General features: G+C 44.7%; 1 protein-coding gene across 5 annotated transcripts in view; it reads right to left on the bottom strand.

The window, feature by feature from the left end:
• Nucleotides 1-12,636, bottom strand: part of SLC37A3 (solute carrier family 37 member 3) — a 68,398-nt gene that overhangs the window by 15,855 nt on the left and 39,907 nt on the right. For all 5 annotated transcript variants that reach the window (XM_017880356.1, XM_017880360.1, XM_017880361.1 and 2 more), the window contains exons 7-10: nt 10,003-10,099; nt 6,266-6,350; nt 5,484-5,662; nt 2,574-2,715 (exon numbers count right to left, since the gene is read on the bottom strand). In XM_017880356.1, the coding sequence (XP_017735845.1) occupies nt 2,574-2,715; nt 5,484-5,662; nt 6,266-6,350; nt 10,003-10,099 (503 nt within the window). The remainder of the gene's footprint in view (nt 1-2,573; nt 2,716-5,483; nt 5,663-6,265; nt 6,351-10,002; nt 10,100-12,636) is intronic.

Here is a 12,636-nt window from a genome sequence, read left to right as displayed (position 1 = left end):
AAAAAAAAAAAAAAAAAATGGCTGACTCCCTGAAAAGGGGTCCTCCATAACTTCCTTTTAGGAAGATAAACTGTCTGTTAAATCGCCATGATGACCAATGGGGACAGGCGACCACAAATCAGACAGCAAAACATGAAAAAAGGAAAAATGGTCAAAACCATCAGCTATCCCTTACAAAAACAAGCTGTGACTGCTATTTCTGATTTTTCTTTTTAATTTAAAAGATAATGAATTAAGAACTATGTCTCTCTGGGCATGGTGGCTCACACCTATAATCTCAGCACTTTGGGAGACCAAGGCCAGGGGACTGCTTGAGGCCAGGGGTTCAAAACCAGCCTGGGCAACACAGTGCCCTTATCTCTATAAAAGATAAATTAGCCGGGCATGGTAGCACGTGCCTATATTCCCAGCTACTTGGGAGGCAGAGGTAGGAGGATCGCTTGGGCCCAGGAGGTTGAGGCTGTGGTGAATCGTATCGTGCTGCTTGAACCCAGGAGGCTGAGGCTACAGTGAGCTGTATTGTGCCACTGCACTCTAGCCTGGGCAACAGAGCAAGACTGTGTCTCAAAAAACAAAAAATTGTGTCTTAGAGTATATTGAGGCCAGTAGGTGGGCACAGTGGCTCACACCTGTAATCCCAGCACTTTGGGAGACAGAGGTGGACAAATTGCCTGAGCCCAGGAGTTTGAGACCAGCCTGGGCAACACAGTGAAACGCCATCTCTACAAAAAATACAAAAAAAGTAGCTGGGTGTGGCGGTGCGTGACTGTAGCCCCAGGTACTCGGGGGGCTGAGGTGGGAGGATTGCTTGAGCCCAGGGGGTTGTGGTTGCAGTGAGCCAAGATCATGCCACTGCACTCCAGCATGGGCAACAGAGCAGTATCCCCATCTCCAAAAAAAAAAAAATAGTGGCTAGTAAATATTCACTAAAATAAAATTTAGCAGTTATGGTTTGGTAATAGGACACAATCTTTAAAAAGCAGGGATATGAATCTTTCAAGCAACAATGTCACATACAGCACCATTCTGAGTTCTAGGGGCTACAGGACATCTGGTGTGTCCTTATCAGACAGAAGGCAGCTGGACAATTTCAACTTCAGAGGATACAGAAGTACAGTGAGGTCTAAAGGTTGCAACCTCACCTTTGGCTCTGGATTTAAGAACGCAAGCAGCCAGAAGAAAAAAAGTAAAAGAAAAAAAAAAAAAAAGAATGCGAGCAGCCAAGTTCAAATACAGTAATAGTAGATTGCCTAGCATAGACTGTGTGCTTTCACAAGCTCACGGCAGTTGAGTCTCACCACAATTCTAAACATTAACATTATTGAAGGTTATTAAGATCTGGCATAGCCATGTAAGTAATACCCACTAAAGTACATTCTGCTCCTCTGTCTTATTTCCTTGTTCATACTTATTACTTCCTGGTTGATACTTCCAGCTACCACAAAAAAAAACACTATTAAAATCTTTGTTTACAATGAAACAACTGTAAAACATTCACAAAAGTTAATCCCTGCTGTTACGTCTACCTCTATGATCTGACAACCTACACACTAAGGTGTGGTTCCCCTTTATCCTCAGCGGATATGTTCCATGACCCCCGCGGATGCCTGAAACCACAGAGAGTAGCAAACTCTATATATACTACGTTTTTTTCTATATACACATTCCCATGATCAAGTTTAATTTATAAGTTGGGCACAGAAATTAAGAGTAACTAACGAAAACAGAAAATAATAGCAATATACTGTAACATAAGTTATGTGAATGGTCTCTCTCTCTGAAAATATCTTATTGTACGGTATTAAGAGTAACTGAAACTGCGAAAAGTGAAACCACAGATAAGGCGGGGGACTGGTGTTTTCTCCCTTATTAGGCTGGGGGAGGTGGGGAAAGCGGGAGGTAGATACAACGAACACGTTCACATTCTAACTTGGATCTCTGACATACAATTAGCTTTAGAGCTAAGATATCACTGAGAAAGCCGTATGAAAGGATTGCATTTAGAGAGATTCCCATGTGCTTCCCAAGACAAAAGGACTTCAAAGGACTAAGAAAAAAGAGCCCAGGCCGGGCGCGGTGGCTCAAGCCTGTAATCCCAGCACTTTGGGAGGCCGAGATGGGCGGATCATGAGGTCAGGAGATCGACCATCTGGGCTAACATGGTGAAACCCCGTCTCTACTAAAAAATACAAAAAAAACTAGCCAGGCGAGGAGGCGGGCGCCTGTAGTCCCAGCTACTCGGGAGGCTGAGGCAGGAGAATGGCGTAAACCCGGGAGGCGGAGCTTGCAGTGAGCTGAGATCCGGCCACAGACAGAGCGGGGACCAGTCCAAAAAAAAAAAAAAAAGAAGAAAACGAGCCCAGTAAATCACAGCGCTGCCTTAGGCTGGGTCTTCCTTTCTATGGACCTCTTGTTTTTTCCTTTTTTTAAGAGTTTGGCTGTTTACTAGTAGGACAGTTTAGGGAAAATGGCTGTAGAATAAGTAATAAAACTTTAAATGAGGCCAGATTTCACAACCCAGTAAAAGATCACTAGTGACTGACTATTATGGAAAAGGCGCATCACTGGCATACCTACGATCCCTCCAACGTCGTACCAAATGGACAGCTTGTCGGCTTCCGCCTCCTTCCAGCCGAAGTTGTTACTCAGATAAAAGGGGAGCCAGAAGAAGAAGGAGTAATTCACTAACTTCAAGCAGGAGTAGGCCAGTGAGTACTACAAGAAAAGCATTCAACTCTCAGTGAGGGACAAATAGCACAGCATGACCACCATTTTTAATGTCATTTAAAAGCAAAACAAGATAAAGGAATTTAGGATGAACAGAACCTGATTTTACAATTAAACATCTCTGCAAACCCCCACATGCCTGACTTCAGCCAGTCTCCCTCTGCTCTTCATCCCTGTTAACTTCTAGACAGGCATGTACAGCAGGCCTTTGGAATAAAAAACACATATGGCTACTTCTTAGCTGTCTCCAGTTTCTCCTCCTATCAGTTCTCTGGTAGAAGCAAGCCAGTGTTTTGAACCTAAAGGCAGGGCACGTGCCCACATTTCTTTATTCACACAAAGATGAATGGTATTCATGCCACTAACCAGCGTTAACCGCAGGCAAAGAAGTCCAGGAAGCATCACAGCCTTTACTGGGAGCAGCCAAACAGGCTTGGTTATTCTACTCCTTGCCAAGGCAACACTATGAACAATGGAGAGCAAAGGGACTACACTACAGTTCCAAAGTCTAAGAAAAGCAGCAGCATGATAATTCCTTTCACACTAGTTTCCAAAAGCTCCAGATTCCCCGGTCCGGTGGCAAAGAAGAGAGTCTCTCTGGCGAGTCAAAAATGAAAGAACATGTCATCATCGTCCTTGTGACTCTCTCCTTTAGGGGAAAAAAATGCTGCAGCTACATGAAGATGGTGGTGGGGCTGAGCCTCCTATATTCAACACATTACTACCAGGAAATCCTGACAGTTAGCATCAAAGGAAAAACAGGGGGGAACAGAGGGGCTGACTTCAAAGGGTGTCTGGCTAGTATATTCTTTTCCCTGGAGCTGCCAGTTATTCCCTAGGTATTATTTGTTTTAAAACAGCTTCCCTGGCAGGCAACAGCCACCCCCTAGAGAGCCAAATCCCAATCACCAGTGCATTCTGACCAGACAGCCTGCTACAAAGACAAAGGAATTAAGTTAACTAGATTTCCTTTACATCCCTGCCCATGTCAGAGAACAATAGCTTGTGAAGAACAAAGGAACAGCAAAAGAGGTCCATATTTAGTCACAACAAAGATCTTTCTCAAAAATTAAACTATTACCAGTAGAGTATTTTAAAAACCAGTTAAAAGATAATAATCAATAGCATAAGAACAGGCCTAAAGCAACCTGCATTTCTCTTATATCATATATCATCACTGGGTTAAAGGATTGTGGAAAATTGCATTTTAACTCATACTTAACTCTGTGGGAAACGAGAGTTCTCTCAGCTTGGGGGCACCGACAGAAGGGGATTGACAGGCACGTATTAAGATGGCCTACAGATCACTCTACCTGAGGGATCACATTCATAAAGCACCATTGACAAATGAAATAACAACAGGTGCTTGTTCAAAACACAACAGCCCAATGTTACAGGCCCCGGGGAAGACTGGAATAATTTCTATTCCATGGGAAGGGGAACTGAGACACACGGATGGGTTGCGTGACTTACCCCAGGTGTCACAGAAAGTTAGTGGGTAAGCTGGAAACATAACCTAGGCCTCTTAACTTCCACTCCAGTGCTAGAGCACCCGAAACATCAAGACAGAAAAACTGCAGAAGGGATTTAGTGTAGACGTTAGAAGGCTTTCCTGACTGCACAGGCTGTGGAAAACACTGGAATGCATGACCAAGAAAGACTGTGGAGTGCTTTGTTCTGGACCCTTTAAAAGGGGGCAAGCTGGGTGCGGTGGCTCACGCCTGTAATCTCAGCATTCTGGGAGGCCAAAGCGGGCAAGGAGGTCAGGAGATGGAGACCATCCTGGCTAACACAGTGAAACCCCGTCTCTACTAAAAATACAAAAAATTAGCCGGGCATGGTGGCATGCACCTGCAATCCCAGCTACTGGGAGGCAGAGCTTGCAGTGAGCCGAGATTGCACCACTGCACTCCAGTCTGGGTGACAGAGCGAGACTCTGTCTCAAAAACATAAATAAATAATAAAAGGGGGCAAGGCAGACTTAGGAACCATTCACAACCCTTCTTCTTGGTCCACATATAATCCTATAATACTTTGAAAGGCCCAAAAGTACACATTAAAAAATATCAATTTTGCCTTTTTAATCACATACTAGATCAGGGTCAGGAAAGCAGGGCTCTTTGGCCAAGTCTGGCCACGCCTAACTGTCCCATGTTTTCTGTGACTTATTTTGCTCTACAGAGCTGAGTAGTTGGGAGAGAGACTGGATGGTTTCCCGAAGGCAAAAATATTTACTCTCGGCCGGGCGCGGTGGCTCAAGCCTGTAATCCCAGCACTTTGGGAGGCCGAGACGGGCGGATCACGAGGTCAGGAGATCGAGACCGTCCTGGCTAACACGGTGAAACCCCGTCTCTACTAAAAAATACAAAAAAATAGCCGGGCGAGGTGGCAGGCGCCTGTAGTCCCAGCTACTCGGGAGGCTGAGGCAGGAGAATGGCGTAAACCCGGGAGGCGGAGCTTGCAGTGAGCTGAGATCTGGCCACTGCACTCCAGCCTGGGCGACAGAGTGAGACTCCGTCTCAAAAAAAAAAAAAAAAGAAAATATTTACTCTCTGCCTCTTCATGGAAGGTTTGTCAACCCCTGCATTAGAGATCAGATAAGCTGAAGGGCACGAGACAACATTCCTCAGAACATATATTCCTAAAATAAAGTATCCAAGAGAGGCTCAATACTTAAGGAAGCTTTATCCCAGGCAGAGGGGATGTCACGGGCTCTCTTACCTCCCTGGCAGTGGTGAGATGTGAGCGGCCCTTACCGGTATGACTCCAGGAAGGCAACACGCCTGGTAGAAGCTTATTGCCTTGACTTGGGCGACAGAACTATCGTCTTGGATTGAATAATTCGGCTCATACTCCTCTTCATTTTCACCACCATTAATTAATGGCCTGTGTGAGTCTTCTTCAAAGTTTTCTTCTGCCTCAATCCCTGAGAGACCTAAAACAACAGCGACAGCCACTGTTTGTGGAGAGACCACCATGTGCGAAGGGCTCGGCATACATCACTACTTATGGGGCGATGTTATTTTTATTTCCATTTTACAGAAACAGCAACGAAGGTCCAGAGACCAAGGTCAACTAAGGTCAATTAAAGTCACACAGTCTGTCTAAAAATCCTCAAAAGATAGAAGAATTGTACATCTGTTTGCTTCTGTGGTTTCGCTTGTATGTAATCTGTATTTAAGTACAGGTATCATTTTGTGAATCATTTTATGGATGAAAAGAAATGTTTCAAGAAGTGAAATTAGAAATACATCCATGTTCATTCCTTGCCAGTGTCTCAATTATAAAAATCATTTGCAAATGTGAAGCTTTTCCTGTATCTATAAAAGACGTGCATCACTCCCCTCAAACACATCCAGCTGTGCCAGGGGCTGGCTACAATGTTGACAGGACTCAAACGGCAGTACTGTCCTCCTTTCACTCACTAAAAGGAGCTCAGAGTTATCCTAGGAAAAAAGAGATTCGATTTCTTGGCCTCAGATTTCCTTTTGGCCATAATAGTAAGACATTTGGAATAGAAGGGACGGCTTCTCCTCACCAATTTCTTCTGGTGACACCAGGAGTCCAAAGAAGATAACGATCCCACCGGCAAACTGCACAGACGCCGTCACCAGAAAGGCATACTGGAGGAGAGGGGGAAAGGGGGTCCTTACATATCTGGGGACAGTCATCACAAGCATATTCAGTAAAGGCAGGTGGGGGGAGGTAGGGGTGGGGGAGAGGTGGGAAGGGAGACTGGGAAGCAAGGGAGCACCCAGTGCTTCTACTGGGCCAGGCGTTGTGCAAAGTGTTCTACTCGTGTTTTCTCATTTAATTCTTCCTGGTGATTCTATGAGGCTCAGAGAAGAAAATTAAGGTCCCCTGGATACTAAGTGGTACTATTATAGTTGTGAAATTAGACTAGCTCCAAAAATCTAGTTATTTGTATCACATAGCCTCTTATAAAAGACAGTATCTGCCCTCGAAGATACTACATACAGTTGAGGGGATTAAATACATGAAACAATATTATAAAGCACCATGTAGTTGAATAAATGAGAAGGCCCAATCCTACTGAGAAACATATACAGGAATCCAGATGAAGGAAAGAGCTGAAGAGGCTGAAGCAGTAAGACACTGTCTTAGGGAAGAATGGAAAATGAAAGCCAATTGTCCATCTTTCCAGGCACATGGTAAGCAAAGGCACAGGGTGGAAGGAGATAGAAAGCTTACTGCACAACTCAAGCAGAGGACTTCCGTTAGGGTATAATAGGGAAGAAAACTGATTTGGAAAGGTGACAGGTTGATTAAAGACTCTCCAACCCCAGGCTGCACCGCTGAATTTTTATTTAACAGAGAATGGAGCCTGATGTGGACACTGAATTTTTAAACCAGTGAGTGACAAAATTAAAGCAGTGTTTCCAGAAGTCAAATCTGAGAGCAGCACAGAAGGTGAACAGAAATTTTCGTCTGAACCAACTATACAATCCAGGTGTGAGGCTAAGAAGCCTAGAATAAAGGTGGCCATGAATAAAGGGAATGAAGGACTTCTCACTGACCCTAACTACACCAAAACTCTTGGTGAGCTGTTTAAAAATGTATCCACTTTTGGCCGGGCGTGGCTCAAGGCCTGTAATCCCAGCACTTAGGGGAGGCCCCGAGACGGGCGGATCACGAGGTCAGGAGATCGACCATCTGGCTTAACACGTGAAACCCCCGTCTCTTACTAAAATACAAAAACTAGCTGGGCCGAGGTGGCGGCGGCTGTAGTCCCAGGCTACTCCGGAGGCTGAGGCAGGAGAATGGCGTAAACCCGGGACGCGGAGCTTGCAGTGAGCTGAGTGCACTGCACTCTAGTCCGGGCGACAGAGCGAGACTCCGCCTCAAAAAAAAAAAAAAAAAAAAAAAAAAAGTATCCGCTTTTTAAAAGAGCAAACTTACTTTTAATAATTTAGGTTTTTGAGTAGGTGATATATTCACATGATTCAAGCAATAGAGGAATAAGATGTACAGTAAAGCTGGGCATGGCGGCTCATGCCTATAATCCCAGCACTTGGGGAGGCCGTGGTGGGCAGATCACCTGAGGTCAGGAGTTCGAGACTAGCCTGGCCAACATGGTGAAATCCCGTCTCTACTAAAAATACAAAAATTACCCAGGCATGGTGGCATACACCCATAATCTCACCTACTCAGGAGACTGAGACAAGAGAATCCCCTGAACCCAGGAGGTTGCGGTAAGCTGAGATCACGCCATTGCACTCCAGCCTGTATGACAGAGTGAGACTCGGTCATGGAAAAAAGAAAAAAATGTACAGTAAAAACTCTCCCTCCCACCCCACCTTCCCTATCTGCTCAATTTTCTCAACATATAACCATTGCTGTTCATTTTTACTGCCCAGAAATCGTTTTGGAAACATACAAGCTAATACAAGCATATTCTCTTTCATTCTTCCTTCTTACAAAAATGGCATTCAATACAGTTTTGCACCCTTGCTGTCTTCACTTAGCACACTATTTTTTTTTTTTTTTGAGACAGAATCTTGCTTTGTCACCCAGGCTGGAGTGCAGTGGTGCGATCTTGGTTCACTGCAACCTCTGCCTCTCAGATTCAAGAAATTCTCTGCCTCAGCCTCTGGAATAGATGGGATTACAGGTGCCTGTGACCATGCTCAGATAATTTTTGTATTTTTAGTAGACACGGGGTTTCACCATGTTGGCCAGGCTGGTCTTGAACTCCTGACCTTGTGATCCACCTGCCTCGGCCTCCCAAAGTGCTGGGATTACAGGCATGAGCCACCGCACCCGGCCCACCTAGCACACTTTTGAGATTGTTGCAGTGCACTGCTCTGCAACATTCTGGCATTATAAACAATGCCAAAAGAAAGAACCTTGTAGATGTATCATTTGCATGTTTCAGTCTATTCATCTGTGTGAGTAATTCCTGGAGGTGGAACTGCTCAGTGTGTGTAGCTGTAATTTTGATAAGATACTGCCTTATTGATCCCTCCAGGAGTTAGTGACTCTGTCAGTCTTTCCATTGCAATGCCTGTGTCTTCAGGTTCTTACAAGTACAACATGCTTTCGAACTTTTGGATTTTTACCAGTCTAATAAGTATAGAGTGTAGTTTTTCTCCCCCCCCACCCACTTTTTTTTAAACAACATAGCTTTAATTTGCATTTCCCTGCTAAGTTCTGTAAGAACAGAGATTTTTGTCTCTTTTGGTCAGTCCTATATTCTACAGTTCTAAGAGCACATATGGGGAGTTAAATATTTATTAAATGAATAAGCAGTGAGTAGAATATTTTACATATGTTTACAAGCCATTTCTACATCCTTTCCATGAACTATACATTCAAATTCTGTATCTTTCTGTTGTTGATCTTTTTCTTAAAATTCATGGATGCTCTTTACATATGAGGGGGATTAGCCTTTGTTTTTTGGTGTTTTTTATTTGAGACAGGGTCTTGCTCCATCATCCAGATTGGAGTGCAGTGGTGTGTCTTGGCTCACTGTACCCTCCAGCTCCCAGGCTCAAGCAATCAATCCTCCCACCTCAGCCTCCTGAATAGCAGGAACTACAGGCACACACCCCCACATTCAGCTAAGTTTTTAGTTTTTTTGTAGATACGAGATCTTATTATATTGCCCAGGCTGGTCTTGAACTCCTGGGCTCAAGTGATCCTTCTACTTCAGCCTCCCGAAGTGCTGGGATTACAGGTGTGAGCCACCATGCCTGACCCAGATTAGTCCTTTATCTGTAACATCAGTTGCAAATACTTCTCAACTGGTTATGTGTCTTTAGGCTCTCCATAGTGTTTTTTTTTTTTTTTTTTTTTTTTTTTTTTGAGACGGAGTCTCGCTCTGTCGCCTAGGCTGGAGTGAAGTGGTGTGACCTTGGCTCACTGTAAGCTCCGCCTCCCGGGTTCAAGTGATTCTCCTGCCTCAGCATCCGGAGTAGCTGGGAATATAGGCATGCACGACCACACCCGGCTAACTTTTGTATTTTTTGAGTAGAGACGGGGTTTCACCATGTTGGCCAAGCTAGTCTCAAACTCCTGACCTCAGGTGATCCACCCACCTTAGCCTCCCAAAGTGCTGGGGTTACAGGCATGAGCCACCATGCCTGGCCAGAAGTTTGACTACTTTTAATACAAGCCTTGCCCTATCCAGACACCGTTCTACATAATTTTAAATGGCCACAGTATTATTTAATATATAAAAAGCAACACACATGTGCACACACACAGAGAGAGAGAGACAGAGAGAAAGAACGAGAGCTAGAAAACACCACCTACCTCATAACCATACTGAAGAACAGAAGAAGCTAGGCACGCTCCCAAAATGTTGCCCACAGAAGCACAGGCACTCCAGAGACCAAAAACAACTCCTCGTCTAAGATGGAAAACAGTGGAGACAAAGGACCATGGTCAGAAGAGATACTCTGGGCAGTTCAAAATACAAAACAGCCAAAACAACCAAGGTGCATACTACCAAGACTAAACATGCTATTTTAAAAGTTTTTAAAAATACACTAAAATAGGCCGGGCACAGTGGCTCACACCTGTAATACCAGTACTTTGGGAGGCCAAGGCAGGCGGATCACCTGAGGTCAGGAATTCGAGACCAGCCTGACCAACATGGAGAAAGCCCATCTCTACTAAAAATACAAAATTAGCTGGGCATGGTGGCATGCGCCTGTAATCCCAGCTACTTGGAAGGCTGAGGCAAGAGAACAGCTTGAACCTGCAAGGCGGAGGTTGCAGTAAGCCGAGATCACGCCACTGCACTCCAGCCTTGGCAATAGAGCAAGACTCCGCCTCCCCCCACCCTCCAAAAAAAAGCTGTATCCAGAATGCAAGGCACTCTCAAAACTCAGTAAAATATGACAACAGACAATGCAACAGAACGGTAAAAAGCATGAATCCACAATCATCTCAAAATACAAAGTCTTTGAAAAGTGGGCAAAAGATTTTAATAGATACTTCACACAAAAAAACATGCAAATAAGCACATGAGAAAACACTCAATTGGCCAGGCAAGATGGCTCACGCCTGTAATCCCAGCCTTTGGGAGGCCTGAGGTGGGCAGGTCACTTGAGGTCAGGAGTTTGAGACTAGCCTGACCAACAAGGTGAAACCCCATCTCTATTAAAAATACAAAAATTAGCTGTGCATGGTGGCTGCACACCTATAATCCCAGCTCCTTGGGAGGCAGAGGCAAGAGAATCACTTGAAACCAGGAGGCAGAGGTTGCAGTGAGCCGAGATAACACCACTGTACTCCAGCCTGGGTGACAGGGCGAGACCCTGTTTCAAAAACAAAACAAAGCAAAAATATTTTTAAATAGATGCTCAAGTCATTAGACATGAGAAAAATGCAAATTAAAGTCACAATGAGATATCATTACACACCTATTAGAATGGCTAAAATCAAAAAACACCAAGCATGCCAAGTGCTGGGAAGGGCACAGAGTAATAAGAACCCTTATGCTGTGCTGATGGGAATGTAAAATGGTACAACTACTTTGGAAGAGACTGCCAGTGTCTTAAAATGGTAAACGCACCCTGGCGCAGTGGCTCACGCCTGTAATCCCGGCGCTTTGGGAGGCCGAGGCGGGTGAATCACCTGAGGTCAGGAGTTCGAGACCAGTCTAACCAACATGGAGAAACCCCGTCTCTCCTAAAAATATAAAAAATTAGCTGGGCGTGGCGGCAGGCCCCTGTAATCCCAGCTACTCCGGAGGCTGAGGCAGGAGACTCACTTGAACCCACGAGGCGGAGGCTGCAGTGAGCAAAGATCACACCACTGCACTCCAGCCTGGGCAGTAAGAGCAAAACTCCATCTTGGGAAAAAAAAAACAAAAAAAAAAGGGAAATACACACCTAACATATGATCCAGCCATTCTCCTCCTAGGTATTTACCCAAGAGAAATGAAAGCATATGTCCACACAAGGATTTGTACACAAATGTTCCCAGGAGCTTTATTTGTAATAGCCCAAAACTGAAAACAACCCAAATGTTCATCCACAGGTGAATGAATAAACATGAATAAATTTCTAATTATGCTGAATAAAAGAAAACACAAAGGCTGGGCGTGGTGGCTCATGCCTGTATTCCCAGCACTTTGGGAGGCAAGGCAGAATAGCTGAGGCCGGGAGCTTGAGACCAGCCTGGGCAACATAGACCCTTTCTTTACAGGAAAAAAAAAGAGTACATACTGTATGATTCCATTGATATATAAAATTATAGCTGGCGTAGTGGCTCACACCTGTAATCCCAGCACTTTGGGAGGCTGAGGAGGGCGAAATCACCTGAGATCAGGAGTTTGAGACCAGCCTGACCAACATGGAGAAACCCTGTCTCTACTAAAAATGTAAAACTAGCCAGGCGTGGGGGTGCATGCCTGTAATCCCAGCTACTCAGGAGGCTACGGCCGGAGAATTGCTTGAACCTGGGAGGTGGAGGTTGTGGTGAGCTGAGATCGCACCATTGCACTGGGCAACAAGAGCAAAACTCCATCTCAAAAAAAAAAAAAATTAGCTGAACGTGGTGTTACACGCCTGTAGTCCCAGCTACTCAGGAGACTGAGGCAGGAGAATCACTTGAACCCGGAAGGCAGAGGTTGCAGTGAGCAGAGATTGCCCCCACTGCACTCCAGCCTAGTGACAGAAGAAGATTGTCTCAAAAAAAAAAAAAAGAAAAAAAAGCTACTTGAAGGTTTAGGGGAAAAAAGTACCCCATTTGATCAAGCCCCAAAGTCTGGTGTTCTTCATCTGAATCTAATTAGAGCCCTTGTTACATGACCTTGGGCAGGTCACATGAATAATCTTTGACCTCAATTTCCTTATCTTTAATATAAAAAGGTTAAATAAGATCACTCTCAAAAATGGGCAGGGAAGGCAAAACCTAAAGGAAGATACACGACGGATA

Source organism: Rhinopithecus bieti, unplaced genomic scaffold, assembly GCF_001698545.2.
Source record: "Rhinopithecus bieti isolate Rb0 unplaced genomic scaffold, ASM169854v2 scaffold_11401, whole genome shotgun sequence".
In the NCBI taxonomy this organism is placed as follows: domain Eukaryota; kingdom Metazoa; phylum Chordata; class Mammalia; order Primates; family Cercopithecidae; genus Rhinopithecus; species Rhinopithecus bieti.
The sequence above is the reverse complement of the archived record's forward strand: the minus strand, read 5'-3'. Positions and strand labels throughout refer to the sequence as shown.